Source organism: Electrophorus electricus, chromosome 5 (assembly GCF_041902795.1).
Source record: "Electrophorus electricus isolate QZ-2024a chromosome 5, ASM4190279v1, whole genome shotgun sequence".
NCBI lineage: Eukaryota > Metazoa > Chordata > Actinopteri > Gymnotiformes > Gymnotidae > Electrophorus > Electrophorus electricus.
The window spans coordinates 2,490,717-2,514,000 of record NC_137501.1 but is presented as its reverse complement, the minus strand read 5'-3'; the positions used below and the strand labels follow the sequence as shown (position 1 = coordinate 2,514,000).

The 23,284-nt window shown below is 42.6% G+C and overlaps 1 protein-coding gene across 1 annotated transcript in view; it reads left to right on the top strand.

The window, feature by feature from the left end:
- Positions 1-18,391, top strand: part of pappab (pregnancy-associated plasma protein A, pappalysin 1b) — a 55,128-nt gene extending 36,737 nt beyond the window's left edge. Inside the window, exons 15-22 of the mRNA XM_027003038.3 lie at positions 3,607-3,790; positions 4,492-4,699; positions 4,810-4,978; positions 5,394-5,541; positions 5,777-5,892; positions 8,742-8,813; positions 10,019-10,117; positions 13,535-18,391. Of these exons, the coding sequence (XP_026858839.2) occupies positions 3,607-3,790; positions 4,492-4,699; positions 4,810-4,978; positions 5,394-5,541; positions 5,777-5,892; positions 8,742-8,813; positions 10,019-10,117; positions 13,535-13,639 (1,101 nt within the window). The 3' untranslated portion in view covers positions 13,640-18,391. The remainder of the gene's footprint in view (positions 1-3,606; positions 3,791-4,491; positions 4,700-4,809; positions 4,979-5,393; positions 5,542-5,776; positions 5,893-8,741; positions 8,814-10,018; positions 10,118-13,534) is intronic.
- Positions 18,392-23,284: the final 4,893 nt, after the last annotated feature.

The following is a 23,284-nucleotide window of genomic DNA, read 5'->3' as shown; positions in this document are numbered from 1 at the left end:
ACAGTAGTGTGCTTTGGGGGCCAGTGGTGGAGGACGGTAGGGGCCCTTACAGGGGAGATGTCTGGTCTGGGTATGTAAGGTGAGAGAGTTTTCATAAAGTCTGCTGCTCCAGCCATGGCAACAATACAGTCGCCACTTCTTGCTCTAGATTTGTTACTTTACCATATTGCCCAGTTTGAACAATTCAGCACAGTGGCACAATGTCTGACTGCGAGGAAAACACATGAACAATGTTTTACCTTCGTGAGCGCAAACGCCCTGTGCGTAAGCGTGTTCAGAGTGTGAAAGCAGGTCTGTTCGCTGGCTGGAGAGTAGCGCATTACACTTGCGGCACCTTTCGATCAGATGCCCTGCTTGCGAACTCACCTGAAGGAACTCCCTAACTCTGCCAGGATCTGCTGGTAATAGCAGAGAAGCGGAGAGAAAAAGAGAGTGGAAGAGGGGAGATGGCCTGATGGATGACGTCAATATGAAGGGGCCCATGGGCTTGCATTGAAAGGAAAAGTGCTGATCCCAGCATAGCAATTACTGCTTATCCGCCATCTCGAGGGACCACTAACGTCTGCTTCTGAAAGGCCCAGTCAGTGAGAAATTAGCCATTTCACCATTAACCTCTTACTATAATGGAACTCAGAGCGTTTGCAAAAACCTTGCGCTTAGGAACAACGGTGTGAAGCGTTGCTGAGCCAAGCGTGGCAGTGCGTGCATGAGCGGAAAAGGTCTGGACGAAAGCGCTTTCCGTTGGGCTCGGAGCGCCGGCCCCTGGGGTGGCACATCGCTGCGAGTGCAGCGGCGTTTGCGGCTGCCGCGTCCTGGCTGTGCACTGCTTGTTTTTGCCAGGGTGTTATTGAAAGCAGAGCATGTCCTGAAATCACCATTAGACAAACAACAACATCTCAGCAAGCCAGAAGGCAAACGGAGAGTCTGAGGTTTATTTTGCTTCTTCTTTTTTCCCGCTTTCTAAAAGGTGGGTGCATGTATGTGTCCGTGGGCGAATGCATGTGTGCGTATGTGTGTGTATGTGAGAGTGTGTATACGTGTGTGTGTGTGTGTGTGAGAGAAAGAAAACGGCTGGGGTGGGGAGCAGAAGGAGGTCCACCAGGCAACAGGGGCATCTGTGTTGAATTAGGCACAGTAGTCAGTGGTAGTTAAATTCTCAGTGGAGGAGGAATCAGAAGCTGTAAATTTTTAAAAGAAGGAAACTCCTTGCACGCAGACACCCCTGCTCAGCTCCGCCGCCCCCCACACCCCAGCCTTCTCCCAGAGTCGCTCTCACTCAGACGGGATGCCAGCGATCTTTTGTGACTAGCTGCTCTGAAGCCATCCCTCTGTAAAGAGAGGAGAAGGAAGCCTGTGACAGCCTGTTGAGCAGCTATTTCTAGTTCTAGAGGTGTGTGTGTGTGTGTGTGTGTGTGTGTGTGTGAGAGAGAGAGAGAGAGAGAGAGAGAGAGAGAATTGCAATAGGGTGTCTGGTATTTAAACAGCTCCCTCATTGTGTATTAGTTAGTGTTTGCTTTTCGTTGGCACTCCTCTCCGGCACGTCTCCTGACACCCCCGCCGCTCATGCAGCTTGTGTCAGGGCTGCAGTGGCGGACCAGCACTGTACAGCAGCCGTCTGAACTGCTGCTTGGCTTTCAAACAGGAGAGGGAGTCAGAGCAGGGAGCGCAGGGGTCAGGAGGGGGATGCCTGCTTTATGCTCTTCTGTCATACTTCTGGGGAGTTTGTTAGCATGGCGGTGACGCTTTCTGTATAAGTTGTTGCACAGTAGTGAGGAATAGTCAGCAGACAATGAAAGCCGAGAGGGAAAAGGAGCAAGATGGAATCTTTGTGATCAGGCATCTTTCTCGGGCATCTCTGCTCTGTTAGCTTCCGGCTGCTGCAGGTTTGAGTGTTTTGTGAAATATCCGCACGAAATATGGAACGCTTGTGTTATCCTGCCAGTGGCGAGTTGTTTTGAATAAGAGACCTTGTCCAAGAGGAGTAAGAGGCAGAGAAAAGGGCAAGTTTTGTAACTGGGTCTGGATTGCATTTCAGCTGCTTCCTGCTGGCTTGCACAGTTGTAGGTGCTGGTATGTTTCCTGAGAGGGGTACGGAACATTAGATAAGCATTGGATAACATAGCCTTGCTGGATTCCACTCTGTCTTAAATCTGCCAATAGAGTGAAAACAATAGACGGAGAGAGAGAGAGAGAGAGAGAGAGAGAGAGAGAGAGAGAGAGAGGGGCCAATGCACAACAAAAGGGCTGTTTCTATAGTGTTTAGTTTTGTAGAAGTGAGTAAAAGTCTGTTTGCCACAATAATCTATGGCTCGCCAGCAAAAACGTTTTGTCTTCACAGAAACTGTTTCAACAAACATCTCTGACATCTTTTTTTATGACCAGTCTTTTGGCACTTAAACAAATGAAGAGATCTGTACAGGAGAGCACGCTTTATTCTTTGTTCTACTAAAGCAGGCTGGCCCCTGAGCATACACACGGCCTGAGTCCAAACCTCCAAGGATGGTTCATGTTAAACAAGACTTGTTCCCGAATGCCTGATACCACACAAAAGAATAGGACAACCCCATAAACCACATTTTATAAGCTGGGAAGCTCACATTAGTTTTGTTGGCCTAAATTTGCAATCATCAACTAAATTTACAGGCATTTTATTGCCCCTTCAATTGACTATTTAAAGATTCATTGACAGTTTGGTTTTTTGTTTCTTTGACAGTAACTGTCAAAAAAAATGTTTCATTCCAAGTTAGATTTCATCCTTCTTCAGTTTGTGCATATAGTTTTTGGCTTGTACACTGCAGGTGTAAAAAAAAATGTATGTGAGTTATATAAACAAGGATCCCTACACATAACTTGCGATGCTAAATAGCCATGGTCCAATAAAAACCTCCTACCGCATCTTGCAACAGGCTAGCATCCCTGAGCCTGTACAAACAGGCTAGCATCTCTCAGCCTGTACAAACAGGCTTAATGCTCTAATGGAGCTCTAGTGGAGGCAGACTGTTCCTCAGTGCTGGACCACCTTTGGCCCTGATGTTGCCACGTCTTTTCACAATAGCGAACCGGTTTACGGCGCTGTACAGACGTCACTGTGCACTTGCCGCTGCAGGGGAACGGCGTGCGGAGGGGAACAGGCAGAGAGCGCGCAGGAGGAGCCCTGGCGGCTATCGTCCCCTCCAGCGACTCCGACAGCCCTCCGCTGATGTCTTTACAGGCGTTCCACGCTCCTGAAATGACTTATTAAATCAGCCGAAATGACCCCTGACTCCTGCAGCTCCTGCTCCTGACAGCTTTATACGCTGCGGCCGCGTCGTTTATTACGGCGTCAGCCTGCACAACGACTGCTGCCCCCTGTTCCCTCTTGCCAAGAGATCAATCACAGACACGATAACTTTTTATTGGGAAGGGGAGGTCTCCACGCTCCCTCGTGTCAGATATTATCCTCGCTCTTTTTCCGTGCGTTGCTAGAGCTCCAGGAACCGCCACGGGACAGATCTCTTATCAGGTTCAGAAAGAGTAAGAAAAAGAGAGAGAAAGGGAGAGAAAAAATTGACTTTTTCGGCCAATGTCAGTTTTTTCCAAAATTTTTTTTTTTTCCACCCTGGACAGTTGGACTCCAGTGCAACCCTCACCTGTGCAGATGGGAAGTGGAACAAGCAGGTGTCCTGTGAGCCCGTGGATTGTGGCCGGCCCGACAAGTACCACGTGCACCCGGCCATTTTCCACTTCTCAGAGGGCACCACCTACGGCAAGAAGTGCACTTTCCAGTGCCGACCACCAGCACAGCTCATAGGTGGGTAATGGTACGACTGAACCCCTAGCAAAAATCCTCAGGGGTTAAGAGGTCAACCCTCTAAAAGTCAACGTTCCTCTAACCACAGAGCATGGCTTTCCTTGTCCTGGGTGCATGGCAATGTACTTCAAGTTGGATTTGAATTCACCTTAAATTTGAGTCTTCTTCTATAGCACAGTGTGTAAGTGTGCTGACACCAAAGTCTTGGTGAATTGTCTCTGTAATTTAGCAGATTTGAGGATAAGGGCCTGTTGTAGTGGGTACTTGGTTGCTGTGTACTTTGTTAGCATGCTCTGCTTTTGCCTTGAGAGTGATCTCTATCCCGATTTAGAGAAGATGATTCATGCTTAATATCCACCCCTCGTCTTTTATCATCTTAACACCTTTGACGCTGCATATCAAATGTTTTTGGGTGTGTGAGTGAGCTGTGAGTGAGAGTTTCATTTCAGTTAAATGAGAGGTTCTCAAGAAGCCTTTTAAAATGCTTCCTTGGATGACTAAAGGAATAGTTTATTATTAATGCATTGCCACCTAATCCCACACTGTCATGAGTAAATATGCGCAGTGACCATTGCAGTTCGCAAACACTATTCCGCAATTCATCTGGCTTTGGCTCAGTAGTCCAAGCATCGAAACAGTGAGGTGTAAGAAGCAGAAACCTTTACTTTCCCACAATTCCCTGCACGTCTGACCTCCCATAGGCAACAACAACGTGCTGAGGTGTATGGAGGACGGAATGTGGTCCTTCCCCGAGGCCCTGTGTGAGCTGCGCTGCCCCGCCCCTCCCGCCGTGCCTCACGCCATGCTGCAGACCCGCCGCTGCAACGCCACGGGCCTCAAGGTCGGCTCCATCTGCAAGTACAAGTGCAGGCCCGGTTACCACGTCCCCAGCGCAGACAGCTCCCGAAGGTAGGCCACTACCAGCCGTAGTCAGGGCCACGCCAGACATCACCTGACTCTTATTGTTCTTATATTCAAGTGTGTGTGTGTGTGTGTGGCTTTGCGGCATTCCATACCAGGCGGGCATTCACACGGCAGTGCACGGAGGATGGAAGCTGGCAGGTGGTGGCCTGCATACCCGTGACATGCCAGCCGCCTCCGCCCGTTTTCCACGGCAGCTACCAGTGCACCAATGGCTTCCAGTTCAACAGCGAGTGCTGGCTGACCTGCCCTGCCCCCAACCACACGGTGAGAGCACGCAGCCAATGCCAACAGGTCTGTCACTTTCCCTCACTCTTCCCAGTCTGTCGTGAACTCCATCTGACATCCAACATTCCTCACAGCCAGTGCCTCGCCCACACCACTTCATTCACTTCTTGTCATTCTCAGCCATCCTACATTTCTCTCTTTCTTCTCATTTCGTGTTATAATAGAAGAGTTTGTGTAGGGCATCTCAGTCTGTGACTACTACTCATTACATCAACATCCCTGCCAAAATTGTAACAAAAGTCAGTCAGACCTTATGTTTTCATTAGTCTAATGATAATTGTGAACTAGTCATCCAAGCATTGTCTTCACTGATGTCAAACACAATTCTTTCACTATTCTTCTTTTAAGAAGCTGATTTTTCAGAACGGATCTTTCCTTCCCCCCTCCCCCCCAGGTGGACTTTACAAGTGCGATCCGTTGTAGGAAGGACGGGAACTGGACTGGCTCTTTCCGCCTCTGTCCCGACCTGAAAGGCCAGTGCCGCTTCCCTCAAAACCTGAACCCCAGCATCACCAGTGACTGCGCTGGAGAGCACGCCATCGGTCCGTACCACCACGCACACTTCACCTCGGGCTGAGCTCAGGCTCAACCTTGTGTCAGGAACGTCGGGGAACAGATTCAGCCGATAGGATAAAAACGAACGTCTAGCCTTTATGGCATTCATCAAAACAACTAAAACAACATTTCGATTTATCTGTTAGTGTAAATGTATTTGTTCAGCTTGGGAGGCCTTGGCCAAGCCTCTTTGGCTGATCTCATGTGTTGACCTTGCAATAGGAGAGGAGTGTAAGCTGACTTGCAAAGACGGCAGCAGCAGTGTGGTGCTCCTTGCTCACAACATGACTGTCGACACCGTGATGACAGACCACTGGAGAAACCCACCAAAAGTAAAGGTGCGTTCAGGTCCTGTTTTCCTCCGACTCTGGTTGCTGATATCAGAAAGTGTTTTGTGTCCTTCGTATTTGTCAGCGTTTTTAGTCCTCTTTTCTTAATGTTTTGTACAGACATGGTTGATAAATATAACCTAACCGTATTTAAAGCAGATTCTTTAAATATCTTCACTGTTTCACAGTTGTTTAACACCTAGGCATGAGATAACTACGCTGAAATAATTCATGGAAGTTTAGAACATAGTTAACATAAACATCAAAGAATGAGCGCATCCTTAAATAAATGCATTCTACAAGTGCTTTTGTTACTTTGATTAATAACAACATTATTTATTAGCATTAAAATAGAAAGGGTAAGTGCTTACTCCACTCAGTCCTAAAGTCGACGTATCACATTGTTTACTGGACTGAACTGGAAAAGTTTGGTTGGACCACACACTCTCACTTTCTCTCTCTCTCTCTCTCTCTCTCTCTCTCTCACACATAAACACATTCATGTGGGGGGGGGTATGAAATAAAGAAGGGCTTTTCTTACCTAATATATATATATATATATATATATATATATATATATAATACAGCTTCCAGTCACACAATCAGCTATTACAGTAAATTTCAGCAAAACCCAACATCTACAGTGGTATTTTTTCACATTCTTAACATAGTGCTTTTGAAGCTGTTTTCAGACGCCTAACCTCAGTAAACTTACATTTTGTCCTAAAACATGGTTCAGACACAAACACAAGCATTTAGACAGTCATGACACATATCTTTTATGTTCTCTTTTCTTACGAGTCTCCGACCTGACCCCGTAGTACCTCTCAAAACGATTAGTGTAGCGGATGAGTGGGCACGCCAACCGTTATTTTCCTGAGAATGAATTTCCCTTCAAAACTGTCTGACCACTGTGCTGGAACTGAGGCGTGGTCCCCAGTGGCCCCAGGTCGTTTGGGAAAGGGCCGTGACAGCCTTCTGAACTTCCCTTGAACCTCCAGCCCCTGCGGGAACAGCAGGTCCAGCTGCTTGGCCCGGGTCTGGCAGTGGTGTGGCACAAGCAGAAGCCCATAACTGGCACTGCTAGCCCGTCTTGCCAGTCAGTCTGCCCCTCCGCCCATCGTAGTGTGTCTGTGTGAGCTTTCCTCACAGCGACGATGTTATCTCCTTGTGTATCAGACAACCACAGAAACTAGTCTAAGCCTAAAAAAAAAAAAAAAAAAGACTATATTAAATGACTAATTATTTAGACTCAGTGGTGGGGGTTTGTTGGTTAGAAAGGTCTCCTGTCTTTATTCTTCTCAGTCTTTGTGGAGGAAGGCAAGATTTCATGTAATATCAACAGAAACATCAAATAAGCCAAGAGAATCCAGGCTCTGATCAGAAACGGATCACAAGAAAGCCGAGAGGAATAACCATCTCCGCTACTTATTATGTCATTGATTTATTCCTAGCAGACTGAATGGTGTTTGGGGGTGACATCATGCCTGTGAGTGGTTAAGAGGTTGTCTGGCTTCCTCTAGCCTTTCTTTCTGTCCCCAACTCCGAGAAGCTATGGAGGATTTTTTGAGAAGCCTGACTATTTTTCACTCACATTGCGATTGGCCTGCCTAGCTCAGGCAGCAGTGGAGTTTGAGGTGGCAGAATGTGAGCGTGTGAATGGTTACTCTCTCTCTATCTCTCTGTATCTATCCATCTCTCTTTCTCATGCTCTCTTTTCTCTCTCTCTCTTTCTCTCTCTTGCTGTATCTGTCTATCCTCCTCTCAATATATCTTTCTCTCTCTCTCTCTCTCTCTCTCTCTCTCTCTCTCTCTCTCTGTCTCTCTCTCTCGCTTTCTCACACTGTGTGGCCCTGCTGTAGGGTTGTGTGCTGATGGACCCACTATAGAAATCAGCATAATAAATTAGTGAAAGTCAATTTAAAAATGAAGAAAAGCAGAGTTTTAGAAAGAAAGACCAACCTAATCTAAACTCTTAGGAAATCACCCTTAATGCCCTACACAGACGCTACAAATGTGTTGGAAAATGTCCATGTCCCAATGGCACTCAGAAAAAGGCTCAGAAGCACGGGGGAGAAAGCAAATGTCCCTGTGATATGGACAGTATAAAAGATTATTTAATAGAAGGCAGATAGTGCTTCTCCAACCCAGAAACTGTAAAAACAAGCACACGGCTGGAAGAAGACAGTTTAAATGAGCCCTGAGTGAACATGCTGCTTAGGTCCTCTGTGTAACACTGAATAATAAGTGTGTAAGAGCATATGTGTGTGTGTGTGTGTGTGTAGATTGCCCAGGCCAAGGCTCACCACCCTAAGCCATGCAGGAATGGCAGGCAAATGCTTGCTTTCTTGGAAATGTTATATTTACGTTCCGCCTTTTTCCCTCCGCATGGCATTTGGAGCTCCCCCGGAGCGTGTCGTTTTGCCTCTCCAAACATCCTCTATACATGGGCTAACCCGGGAGCCCGGGCCATGGCGCTCACCCGCCAGACAGCCAGCCTGCCAGCTACTCCAGTTCAACGGATCCCCTGCTTAAGCAGGGCTCTTAAGAGCGTACTCCTCCAAACCCTCTTCTATAATGCATTCACCATGACTCCCAACAAAAAAAACAAAAAAATTCTGTAAGCAAAAGGAGTTTTTGTTTGTTTGCGCTTTCCTGTGCTTGGATAGAAATCTACCAAAAGACATGGTCATGAATACTTTCGTGTTTAGTTCCATGAAATGTTCTCAGCCTGGAATTTGTATCCATGAATTCCTTTTTAGCCACAAATACCAGCTCATATAAACTCGTCACGTGAATGGTTGGATTTCTAAACTAAAAATAATACCTCAGCCTTTGTCTTGGTGTCTCTTTTGCAGAGTATTGTATGCACAATTGGACTGAACTGGCATCCCAGCCCTGGGACTCTCCATTGCATTAAAGGTTGTGAGGTAAGGCTTATTTACTGTTATTTTTGTGATATTTTCAGATTGCATGAATAGTTCACTTGAACTCAGAAATACCTAAACAGTACCAGTACTTCGCTTTTATTTTTTATCAAACTAAAAATGTCATCTTATCCTCAACCCTATCCTATAGATGTGCGTGGTTAAGTGATGGTTTTCCAGAGTCTGACTTGGAACCCTTGTTTTTACCAACCTCGCCACATTGTATTGAAGTCCAGCACATAAATAAATGTGCAGTTGGTGGTTGGGGTCTTCCCTTTTTGTTATGCGCCATGACCGAACCCCAGCCCGGTGTGAGTTGACTTTAGCAGGGATGAAGAGAAGCTGATGGGGGCGTTTGCAGACAACTCTGTTTTATTTAGACGAGGGCGATTTGTTTTTCCTTGGTGTTTTAGAGGGGCCTACAAACCCCATCTTGGACTTGACTTTCACAGGCTGTAGAACCAGGGTGAAATGATTCTCCTCATTACACAATTATCAAATTTCCAATTTCCATGATTTAAGAAACCCTCCAACAAATCATCTTTAAGAAGGCTGCTCAGTTTTGGAGCACTAATAGCATCTGACCGTTTGAACAACTGTTCATTTGGTTGGTTAGTTAGTTAGTTAGTTTGTTTGTTTGTTTGTTTAGATTTGTTTTGCTTTTGTGCCAAAATTGCATGCTTCAGAGCCTAACACATCCTAACCTACTTTCAGAGGCTGGGTAATTAATTAGTGGTCCTCTGAAAACAGTTGGGTCAGGACTGGGTGATGATTTCAAGCTGGATAAAGGTCAGAGGTGTGCCAGGCAACCTTTGGAGCCTGTCAAGATGGAAATGTGTAGTAACTCTCAAAGGAGACACATATAAGTTTAATAGGGCTTCAGTTTCCCCATTAAAAGAGGCCTCCATCCACAAGCTCGGCAATACTAACTCAGTTTTTCCAGGGCAACATAATTGCAACAGACTCTAGACTGTGTCTATTTATACGTGGTTTGGATGTATATGTGCGAATGCTCTCTCCATCTCTGTCTCTGGAATTACAGAGGACAGGTTTATCCCAGTATATGTGATTTTCTGTCATCATGCCACACATTCATGATTAAATAAGTTTTTTAAAAAACCTTGTATGCATGCTCCATTTCGTTCAGAAATGCGCCGCAGGAAGTGTTACACACTTTTCAAAGCCTGCTGTTGTTCTCCCTTCTGTAGCCCTTCATGGGTGATAACTACTGTGATGCCATCAACAACCGAGCATTCTGTAACTACGATGGTGGAGACTGCTGTCACTCTACTGTTAAAACTAAAAAGGTGAGCAAATGCATTTGTTGAACAGAAAGAATCCTGAATCGATTGCAAATGTCACCTTACAGTTTATAGCATTGGATTTGCAGTGCTAGGTGCAGTGGAAGGAGGGCCAAGCCTAGAGCTGGGGAAATCATGTGTTAAGGTCAAGCGGTCATGGCTAGAACCCTCTGTTCTCTGCTCCACCATCATACCTGTTGTTAATTGATCAACAATTTACAACTTCTCCCCACCGATTGATACAGATGTTTGTTACCCATAACCCCAGTCAGGAATGTCTTTTATTTTGTAGTCTATAGATTCAATATTATGTAATGCAGACTAACATTCACAGGGGAGTGAGCTGGTTTTATTTCTCATATATTTGTTGTCTTCTATTGGTTGATCCTCTCTTTGTTTTGTTTTGGGGGATTTTGTTGTTGTTGTTGTTGGTGGTGGTGGTCTTTTCTGCTTTTGAGGGGGGGGGGTTTGTTGGTTTTTTTTGTTTTTTGGGTCCAACCTCTTTAGAATTACAGCTCCTTTTTCTTGTAAGCAGACATAGCTGTTGAATCACTATGTGGAGCCAGAAAAAAAGAAAGATGGAAAAGATGGCTTATTTGGCATTTGTTGTACAACGTTTCCCAGTGGAATCGTTGTGAAACATCTAGCATAAGGAGGTAGATTCTGAAGGTTTCAGTACAGCTGCACATAAAACAGTTTCTGAATTTGCTTGGCCACACCTAAGTACTACCCAAACAAATAAACAGAATGTGTCATCTGCCAAATATTAAGGTTCTGACCAGGGAGCTAAGGGCATGATTTCCTGAGTAGTTAAAATAACGCTAACTAGAGATTTATTAAAGTGGACAGTATGGTCATAGGGCTAAAGGACAGAATGGAGAATCCTGTCACTGTGAACGTTTGGTATGAATTTAAAAAGCTTGTTCAGTTCCAAAGGTTTGCAAATTGCGATTATAATCCTTCTTCCCTTTTAGTGAGTTAGTGTTTGGTATGTTTGTTTGTTTTTTGACCATCATTATGTGAGAGCTCTTTTACTGAAGTTATGCTGGTAGACATTGCAGCAAGTTTCTGAGAATCTAACACGTTTACTATCATATCTTTGCCCAAACTCCAACCTCCATCTTTCACCAGCTGCATTGTAGTTTTGGATGGTGTGCGTGTGTATGTATGGGTGTGTTTCGCTCCAGGATTCCAAAATGTCACGGCGCACATTCGTGTGCCAAACCTGGTGTCAGCCAAGGCCTTTTCCTCCCAAACATGCCAGCAATAGGGCATAACTGTTCTCTTTGGACCCACTGAGCTGTTGGTCGAAGGAGCTTGCTGCAGACAGCAAGGCAAGAGTGACACAAAGCATCCTCGCGCTTCTGCGGGACTTGAGGTCATGATGAGATCATGGCCTTGCTTCCAAAAAGAGGTGTTTTAGTTGGGGGAGGTGCAGACTGTCTCCAGATTTTTGTCTCAAACCCAAATTCCAGTCCTAATCTGAACAGTCTTTCAAATTATGTGATTATCAAATAGCATTAGAGAGAACTGCAATGCCACTCTAATCCTAACGGTATTAAAATGGGAAATGTTTGCGAGGAATTTAGATTTAGATCAGGCTTAGATTTCTCGGGTTAGTCGAGCTATCTAGCAACCTTTAAACTGCGGTCGTGTAAAAGAAAGCCATGTATGTTAAGATAATCCAAACTTAGCCCCTATGTATGTGTTCCCATGTGAAACCCTGTAGAAAGCTCATAGCTATGTAGGATATAACATCACAATGTTTGTATGGTGTCCATATGCAAATTCCATAATTATATATGCAATTGAATTAGGAATACACCTCTGATTTGAGATCATGGTAAAATAATGCTTATATCAAAAAAAAAAAAAAAGGGTCAAAGTGGTATCATTATTCATTGCGCCAGTGTCATGGCTTTGAGTTGAAAACTGACTGTTGGCTCACAATATTCCCATGGAGACTGTTGACAGAAGGCACACCCCCCTGCCTTCTGGATGGCTGAGTGACGTCAGTATGAATAAGGTCAGTTGTTGTCAGAACATCCAGTGGTTCTTAGATTTGTAAGGACAAGTAAGTAATGTCAAGGTTTTTGTATGTTTGTTGTTTTGTTTGGGGGTGTGGGGGGGGGGGGTTGTTTTTACTCTGCTTATTCCATACCCAAGTCTCACCAGCACTGTTGAAGCTTGTGTTCAGACTTCAGACTGAAACACATGATATTTATACTATCCAGATGTTGGGGTCCAGGAGACTCACAAGGAATGGTGAGAAGCAAGCTTGCCTGTGTCTTACCTGACTTTGGCTTTCAAAGTCATCTTCTCTCAAACACACAACATTATGGGTCAAACTCAAAACAGCCAGTATCATTATACCTTTCTGTGCCAGTCCTGCTTCTAAGCACTGGGAGTTGTTTCATATGCCTTTACTGGATGAGAAAGAATGCTATAGTTCACAGAATATAGTACATTAGTTTGTGACAGCGAGTTGAAAGAGGATCGTTTTTGATATGGAATGATTCATTTTTCTTTTTTTTTCCTCAAACCATGGCTTCTTATACAATAGAAGGTTACATTTTTTCTCAGTCAAATATATCTCGCTATTCATTTCAGATACTTACGCCTTTGAATCGGACGCTGGACCTGGAGAGAATGTGTAATGGATTTTTGGTCTCCACAGTTTGTGTTTGTTTTCTTGCCCCCCAACCCCCTCCTCACCCCCACCCCCACCCCCACCCCAATTTCTGAAGATGCCTGAGGGCAACAAAAACATTTTTGCGCTTGCACACAGGCGAAATGAGTAGCATGACTATGGGGGAATGCTCTCAGTCTCTGCTTATGGCCATCATGAATGGGCTGGATTTATAGCTGGGAAAATCCCCCGTGGTGTATGGGGACACCAAGAGGGAAGCCCTGGGTGTTTCGCAGGGCAACGAGAGGCCATTCCTCCCTCTGCCGCTCTCTGCACAAGAGAGCCCTTGTTCCTCAGTGCCCATATATGCGGCTTCTCCCCTCCCCCATGCTGGGACCCTGTGCTGCCATTACCCTGGGATGTGTGCTCAGACACTCAGACCTGCTGGCAGAGGGCACGCAGGTCTGTGGAAGCACGGGAAGCCCCAGGAAACAGTGTGCTACTGTTCGCACTGAAAGTGAAGGGAGGCATTCGTTTAGGTGTCCTGCAGTAAAGTCTGGATGCAGCGTCTGGGTTTTAAATGGCAGGATGGAGCGTTAGGAAAGCCAGCTTACCTTGTGACATTTCGTATGGTAATACACAAGACAAATGTCTGGTTTGTATTCATGCAAGTCTGCTTATCACACAACTTTTATGCTTATGTTGGTTGCAATCTTGATCTCTCCAGCTGGTACTACAGAAATGGAAAGATGTTGCCCACAGGTGGCATAACCTTGATGCTGGGTGTTTTCCAGGTGATCCCGTTCCCCTCGTCGTGCGACACCCAGGAAGACTGTGCATGTCGAGACCCAAATGCCCAGGAGAACAGCAAAACACTGAGCTACCGCTTGCTAGGGTGAGACCTGGGCCACCAGAATGCAAGCAAACAAGCAAGCAAGCAAACAAGCAAGAAAGCAAACAAACAAACAAACATTCCTTTCCATGCTGCTTACAAGAGGGCCAATCCACTCACACCATCCTCTGACATGCTCACTGGCGCATTCTCGCCTCTCCCCCATCCAACGATGCCTACCCACCAAGTATAGCATCCCAGAAACATATGATACAATGCAACAACATACACAAGGTTCAGACACAAATAAAAAGGGGAGGTAGATCTTTTTGTTTGTTTTAGGAACCAGCGCAATAGCAAAACCAACTGTAATTGTCATCCATGGAAGCAGGACACAAGTCTGGACCTCACACCATTATTGCTTTTATGTTTCAGTTGCAATTTGTAAGGTTGACTCACCTCAAGGTTACATTTATGTGCATGTTATGTACTGCAAATTGATCAGAAAGGGATGCAAAGAGAAAACCTGAATCAATTTAAATACCTGTTCAATTTAAATACAGTTATTAATATATTGAACAAAAAGATTTTTAAAAAGTTGATTATTAATAATCAAACACAAAAAAATGAAATGGCTATTTACTAAGTGACATAAACCCTATGAGCACCCAGCATACTCACAATTCCTTCAGGTGTCTTACTGTGTGACATCTTTGTCTTGGACTGTCTTAGACTTGTCTTAGACTGTGTGACAACAGTCTTAGGAAAAGTGGAAACAGTGCATCCTCTTTAGACTGGCTGAAGGTACAAGGGAGATCAGTTCAACAAACATTCCTCTGAGACCAAGGCTTGCTGCAGGAGTGGTGCTAAGCCAATAATCTCTCCCCATGCTAGACTGGAAGAGGCCAGTTGCCTGGTATGGTGGCAAACTGAAGGAAAATAAAACACAGCACCTGACTGGGAGATGCATTCATCTGAGCCTGATAAAAGTGTCAACTCAGAGAGATACTGATCCAGTCAATTAGAGTTCCAGCAAAGAGAGAGTAAGTGAGGGAGGGAGAGTGAGATGTGAAGCAGACGGGTCAGCACAGCTGCTGCTTCTGGCTTCGAGGTTTTGGCCGAGCACCCAAATTTCTCCGCAGATTGAGTTTCGTCTGGAATCAAGTCACCCTGCATCCAGTACACCTCCCATCATACCTCTTGCTATAATGCAGCAGTATCAACCAAACAAAAGTGTGCAAAACACTCGCAGACACACTTAGACACTTAGCTGGTTGTACAATTTCCCCACCTGGAGATTAAAGTCTGTTCTGCATGTATGCACAGAAAATGCATAGGTGCATTTGAACTTTGATCTCCTCTTTAGCATAGCCCTGTCATATTTATACAATCTCACAAATGACGTGAGAATTTACACTCAGCCTTTGAGCAGTAGAATGGTATACTGTAAACACAGGCTCTCATTACTCAATTACATCATCATTCCTATGCGTTACTAATCAGTAGTAGAACCAAGGACCCAGCAGTTCATTTCTACTTATGTAAAAACCTTATTGTGACATTAAGAATGTAATTTGGAATTACACAGTTGTACTTGTGGCAGTATACTCACATGTAGCATTGTCAGTACGGCAAAAACCTTCTGGAAAATGCGTAAACCTTTGAAGAGAGCACAAAAGAATTTCTATATGCAAAACTGACTCTTTTCCGCCATCCTGAAATTAAGTGGTAGTGTATCTTAATTTGGTTTATGTTTGCATTTCTGGATCATAAACATTAGTTTAACATTGCACGTTTAAACCAGCATTTCCCAGCCCTGTCCTTGGGTGCCTTAAGACAGTTTACACTTTTGCTATGTCCCAGATCTCAGCAACACTATACCAGATATTCAGTGGGGGTTTTTTTTTATTGTTTGGGTCAACTGTGCTGGAAGCTGGAGCAGAGAAAAAATACAGACTGTCTACGGGTGCGTAATGACTGGACTAGGAAACTGGTTCAAACCATTCCAAGGTCATCTGGGAATACTCTTTAGGGACTAATATGATAATGAAGTGAGTATGGCAGTCTGTGTCTGAATATCCGTCAATAATATCGCGTATACCCATCTGTTCTTTTCACCCGTTGCACACGCATGTCTGTTCAGTCATTATATGACGTCAAGAGCTGCAGAATGGCTTAGACATTTATCAGAGTCCTTCACCATGTCCATGAACTCTTTAAGAAGACGCTCAAACTGTGGCTTTCTCTCGTGCATCTGTTACTGATAATGTGGGAATAACAGTCGATGTTGTAACATAGTCACATAAATGCAAGACTGCAGATGCAATACAGCTGGAACTTTTGCCACTTCAACAAGTGATCTGGGCAAACAGGTCTTTCTGGGTGGAATCTGTGAAGAAATGGTTGCAGTGTGTTTTTGTGAAAATTGGAAGATCAGAAAAGATGAACTATGTTGATTCTTTTATCATGTCTTTATATTTGGTGGTGTATTCTTAAACTGTATCACTATAAATCAGTATTTTTATCATTGACCTCAATTACTGCACTTGTCTTTTTAAAGGTATATGTAGATTTTAAAAAAGTGAAAAGTTTACCATAAGAAAGCTGCTATGGTCAGACAGGTAATCATAATCGTTACATGAAATAATGTTGGTATTGTATTGCATCATGTATCCATCATGGTTTTTTTTTATATATTTGTTTTTTCAAAACTAATTATGGATGTAAAAAATAAGAAGAAATGTGTATGCTTCATGAGCAATCCAAATACAGCCAGAATACAGCTTTCCTCTTATGGTCATCCAAAGGAAAGACATCAACCCCAGTAGAAAAAACATGGCAATAAGTAGAGTGAAAAGACAGTATAGATACCATGTTAGAGTAGTGGGTTTGTTGTTTAGCACTCAAAAGTAGATCTGTGAGCAGTTTCTCAATGTACCCTGTGATATTTAGTCATTATCAATGTCTTTATACGTAGTGTTAACCTGTATGCTATTGTATGTAATAATTAATACAAAAATACTGCTGCTTTATGTTTATATCAGTTGGAGAGAGTGCCTAGAACAAATGCTCGTACATGTGCAATTACATGACCAAGTATCACAGATCATGTCATGCCTCTGAGCTTTTCCAGTGTGTCTTCTCCTGTTTTCGGGAAACGCTCATAAAACCTCAACATTTTAATTTTGGTCAAAATATTATGTTAACCTGTTTTCTTAAGCCATGAAAAACTACATTGAATTAAGTGAAGTCTGATAGAGTTGTTTGAAGAAACATTCTACTGTAAACTTAACAGGATCCTTTTGCTGTACCTCATGCCTGTAATGTTTGCTGCTTACCTATTCAGTATTTTAGTAATTTAAGTCACTTAGCAATATACGATGTTGTAAATAATAGAATTATTTATTAAGAATGTTGGTGTTTTTATTTATATTTACAGTGTTCATCTAAGTTATTTTTGTATGTCTCCTATGTCAGTTACTTGGTTTAATTGAGTTTTTTTCCTGACTCTTTCTTTTGCTCTCTCTCTCTCTCTCTCTCTCTCTCTCTCTCTCTGTAAGGCCATACCTTTCAGTTAAAACTACAGATCTAACCTTACTGCTAACAGAAAAAAACAACCCATTTTTTTTCGGCCACACTCGCATCAGTTCTAAATGATTCGCTTCTTTAAGGGAAAATGTTACAGAAATGTCAAGTGGGGAAAAAGCTGTACAAAGATCCTCTTTGGTCCATTGAATCCATCCCCTGTTTTAAATTCCATACATGTGTATATTCAGTCTGGGGGTGGGGAGTGTCCAGGGAACATCTATTTCCTACACATGTGTGTGTGTGTGTCTGTGTGTACTTTGAAAAGGTCAGGGACTGAAGGTGCTCATGTGGTTTAATGTAAATAGCTGAATCCATGAGAAGAGCAGCAGGAGGTATGTGATGGTTTAGCTGCTGATGTTTGGCTGAGTATGGATGGTCTCCTACTCACTGTCTCTCTATGATACTGCACCTTCATTTTTAGCATTATGGATAGATTCATAAACAAGCAGGCCATCAGAAATCCATTTTATATTTTGTATACAAGAGCAAATGTTAATTATTCCAATTCAGATTTTTTTCTAGTTTACATTTTAAAGTTTCTGATATATTTTGAACTGCTTGATCAGTGTGATCAATATTTTATGACATACCTACATACACGTGTTTTACAATATTAAAACCAATTATTAAAATAGCCCTGTAAGCATGTGTAAATGAAAATTATCATCCTGAGTATTGTTTCTGAGAGAATAAACCACAAAAAAAGCAAAAAAAAAATGTTTTTAATTGTAATTAATACAATTAATTGTTTAATTGTATGTTCACTCCTGTTTAGGAAACCCCCTAAAACTGAATTTCAAGATGAGGTTATTTACAATACAGTACAGTATGTTACAGTGCATGAATAATTCTGCTTTTGGTGCTGCACTTAATACAAATGAAACAGCATGTTCAAAGCTGACAGCTGCAGTTGTTCTCCTCTCTGATGTCCTGTGTGGCCCTACAGATGATGATGCAGAGGGTTAGAGCTGTATGTTCACACTCCATAAGCACTGGTCTCCATAAGCACTGGTTAAACTTACTGAATCCACTTTACTCTGACTACACACATAATGCACTAGTTTGGCCACTTACCACCCCTCTGTTTCTTTTTTATCAGTTGACTTTATCGTATTCTCAGTTTTCCATAGTGATCCTTGATGTTTTATTGTATTTTTTCATGCAACAGACAACTGGTGTACTGTATATTTTCATAAACTCCTCAAGCATTAATAATAGTAAGGACATTGACTTTATTTTTCCTGATATGTATTATTTAGACAATAAACACTGGTTACGTCAACATAATTGTAAAGTTTGTATTTAATTACATACCCATGAACAGACAGAAATGCGGATGAATACAATACACACCCACACTTTAAGATGAGGCTATGACCTTATCTTAAAGCATCATGGAAGCAACAGAGACCTGCACAAGTGCTACAGCTTCCCAAGCTGCGTCTTATCTCTTCTAAGCTTTGGTTCTTGTCTTTGTGGAGGTAAAGTTCACTCCTTGATTACACTCCTGCCCACTGTTACCCCGTGGCCCTTTAATTCTAACTCTGCCCAACTCTACAATCACCAATGGAAGAACCATGTGTTGGGGCAGCGGTAGCTCAGTGGTTAAGGTATTTGATCTGTAATTGGATAGTTGCTGGTTCAAGTTGCCACTGTTGGGCCCCCGAGCAAGGCCCTCAAGTTGTACTCAGTCATAATTGTAAGTTGCTTTGGATAAAAGTGCCACTGAAGTGCTGGGCAGGTGAGGGGGCAGATTACTGCAGTGCTGGACACAGTCTTGTCTATTTATCTATCTAATCTTCAAGTACTGTTTAAAATGTTAAATAATGTAACATCCAGTGTCATTTTTAAAACCAATTTGTGTTATTTTTAAGAAAGGATTTCAAAAAATAATTTCTGTGCAAAGTACTATCCAATATTTATTTCATCTAAGTAGGAGAGACAGAAACTTATACAGAAAGAAAAAAAATTTAGCATTTAGCTTTACTATGAACTGTATTGTATGTTTTGTTTAAAGGGTTATTTTTATAAGAAAAGTAACAGCTTTGGCAGTGCTCAGTCTTAATATTCAAATATTGTGTAAACTCCACCATGAAGCAACCCTACACTGGTTTACAACCTTTTGTGATGACAATGTTAGTGCAAAATGATATTTTATTAGTAAATTGTAGCGACTGGCCCTGGATCAGCACAAAGGCAACTTCTACAAAGATTCAGAATTAAACTCTGTCCAGAAACAAACCTACTCTGGCCATTGTGAGTCCAGTAAACATATTTACTCTCCTGCAGTCCTTGACCACTCAACTCACAGGGCAGGGAGAGGAACCGAGGCTTTGTGGGTCCCCTTTATGGGTTCAAGAGCAGCAGTGTCAGTTATGAAGCACGAGAGGTCAGTGGGAAGCCGGGCAGGTCCTAGAGGAGGGCTGCCCCCAGAGTGAGGGTTCCCCCTCGACCTCCCGTGAGGCAGAAAAACGCTGAAGGACAAATATATTTCGGAAGCATGCTTGACCTCGGGCAATTGCAGTGACCCGTTACACGGAGGTTGTTATTTTTTCATGCAGTTGCGCAAGGCTAAATGAAGACAAGATCTACCGCGATTGCTAAGGCTAGCGGTCAGAGTGAAAACACACAGCACTGAAAACAAGAGCAACAGCTATGACAGAGGGGCACTACGGCACCACTCTGACCCTGCTATGCTCCCAAATTTTACTGCGCTGAATATATGACCTGGAATTAAATCCAGTGCCTGATTATTTTGTGTGATTTAACCATTCTAACCAAAGCACACATTCTATAGACAAATGGATTTAAAATGACCGGCATTAACTTAAAAAACAGACATAATGCATTAAAATGCAATAAATAAAACATTATATATATATATGGAAGGCAGATATTGCACATTAAAATGCAATAAAACTCTGAGTATCAGTGAATAACAAAATGATCCATCAATGAATATGTCAGGATAGTAAGTGATGATTGATAGAATTTATTTTCCAGCTGGTGCAGCTGCTTTGTGGATGTTTACTGATTTGAAAGGCCTCCTGACTTTGTCCTCAGAGACACAGAAACAGGAACTTAGTTCTATTGACAAACTCAAAACAAGCACAGAATGTATCAGGATTGTCAATGAGGGTACTGCTATTGGCTAAGATTGTATTCATTATTGTTTTAGAGTCTGAGACTTTGTACTGTATCATACTATCATACAAGTATCAGTGCCTAGACATGGTGTAGAATCCTTATACAGACAACAAACAACCCAAGGGTTACAGCTAAGGACTTGCAGGGGCCTCTTGCTCTTGATGATATCTGTCTTCTTGTGTTTACCGTTAAAAAAAACACTGAACAAGTTTGGTGTTCACAAGAGGTACTACTGAGGAAACCACAATGCCGTAAAAAAGAAACACTGGTGCCCGACTTAAGTTTGCCACTGACAGTCCTGCCAATAGGGCCATATATCAGTAGTGTCTGCATTTAAAGATGTGAAACATCTTGATAAATGTATACAGCACAGAGTTTGGGGAAAGCAAAACACTGCATACTGGCACGAAGGGTGCTTTCAGACTCGGCAGCGTTGGCTTGATTAAAACCAACCATTATAGCGAGTGAGAATGCTGCCTTTAGAAGCCTTTTGCATACTAGATGAGTGGACCAAGCTCCACTGAGCAGGTCAGTCTTGGTCTGCTTACAAATAAGTTTGGACAAACTGTGGTGCAGTTTGTTTGAAGTATGAACACAGTACAGACCAAATAGATACACAAACCCCAAAAACGCATTTAGCTCAGAATAAGTCATTGTTTTCAAAATTCACCTGGCATTACTGAAGCAAAATATATGTCATAAAAGTTGCCCTGTCAGGATGTGACCTTATGTTTATATATATATCTGGACTACAATGTATTATTTCAGTGGCACTGAATACAAATTCACCCTAAAGCTTCCTGGATTCTGTGAAGCATGGTGGTGGAAGCATAACACTGTGGAGATGAGTTTTTGCCTTTTTTCAGAGTGGTCTGTTTATAATCACCAAGAAAGCAATGAATTCCAAGTTGGAATTGTCAGCATGCCTATCCGGGTTCTAAAACCCAGAAGAGGATTGTGCATGTAACACGACTGATCCAAAACACACGAGTAAATCAACAACAGAGTGGTGAAAACAAAAGAAATTCCATATTTTTTTAATGGGTAAGTCAGTGTCTTGACCTGAATCCCACTGAAATGCTGTGACGTGATCCGAAGCTGGCCAGTTAAGCGAGGCATTCCATAATTATACATGAACAGAAACAGTTTTGTATAGAGGAAGAGGGCCAAAATATTTCTAACCATTGTGCAGGACAGATCAGCAGTTCTGCAAAGCTTTTGATTGAAGTCATTGCCTATAAGGGAGATTCTAGCAGTTACTAAATATAAGGGGTTTACCTACTTCTCCATCAAAGACCTTCATTGACACTGTTATCCAGTTTGTGTTTTGCGTAGTAATGCTGCCTGTTATACTTGGATCAACGATAGGTGTTGAAATATTTTCTTATCCATTTCCATTCATAAAGAGATTAAAGGTGTTTAGCATTTGACTGGTAGCAAGGTATTGGCATAGAACGTAACATGTGCCAAAAAAAGCCGACACATTCATGAGCAAAACAAGAAGCTCTACACATAATGACTTGGTGAGGTAAGAGCTATTGTATAGAAAAGCATCCCTAAAAGAAAGAAATCATATATCAGTGACTAGATTTTTCTTGCCACTGGATAAAATGGTAGGCTTGGGTACAAAATGCACATGGACTCTGTATATAAGATTTTCACGGGACTGTGCTGACACCCACAGAACTCGGTACTGCTGAGTGAGAAAGCTAAAGTGCAGTGCATAGCAGGACAGCAACGAGGTTTCCAGAGGATTGTGTTACCCTCCAAATTTCTCCTGGCACCCAATCAAGATGTGGGACCATTATCCCAACAAGGATGCCTCCATAGTTTGTTCTTCCCATATCGTTTCAGAAGTAAGGTTAAGACAAACACATGTACTTGCCGTTTGTATGTGACCTATGATATGATCACCTCCTCATTTCATGTTCTCCTGTGGAACCCTCGGACCCACTCTGTCCAAGCAACACCCTTGGACCCGGCCAGCAGAGAAAAGCAGTAGTGCAGAGAAATGGTGTAATTGTGAGAAATATTGTGTGTGGAGATAATGTTTAGCAATTATCACAAATTTCATTCATCATCATCACTGTAGATGTCTTATAAATCACAAGTACAGAACCAGGGTGGGGCAAGACTGGAAGTACACCTTAAATTAAGGCCACATTTTTAAGTAATGAGACAATCATAAAGTGTTTGGTCATTATATTTTACATTACTGTTTTGCTTCATATCGAGATGCAGTAAAAAAAATTTGATTTGGAAGGACTTTGACAGAAACAGAGGCATTTGGCCCTTTTACATGGCAAAGCATTTTGTGTTCCAATAAAAAAGGAAGAAGGAAAAATTGTTTTAATGCATACAGAGGATGTCTTACCAGCCAACTATGATGTTATGATGTCACCCAACTAAATTATGGCTAAATAATACATCAAAAAGCACTCAAATGGATGCAGAGAACAGGACTGCTTCTGGAAAATAAAAATTTATCTTGAGCAGAAGATGAATGCCAGGTGACAATACAGCTGCATAACAGAATAGGTAGATTATTTTAAGGACATGAAGAAACCCTCCACATCCCAATCTGATAAGCCAGTGGCAGTTGCTTTTCTACAGAGGCAGAAATATACATTGGCTAATAAAGGTGATTGCAGGAGTCGTATGTTTCGTGCCTTACAAGTCAAAGTAAATCACAGAGCATCATAAATCAAGGTGAAAAAAATCCCATCGTTTAGATTACAAAGTCGTAACATTTATGGTAGTCCTTCTCAAGGAGCTGAACCTTTAGAACCAGGACACATTCAGTACTACAAAGTGTTTCTATGCAACTTTTTTTCAAGTTGGGCTGATATACAATGTTAATATAATGTTATCTCAACCTTATTTTGTTTTTAATGAGAAGGTGTTTTATTATTGAGGACACACACACACGTGTGTGTGTGTGTCCCAGGTTTGCTAGGCTAGTCTAGTTGGCCATGCT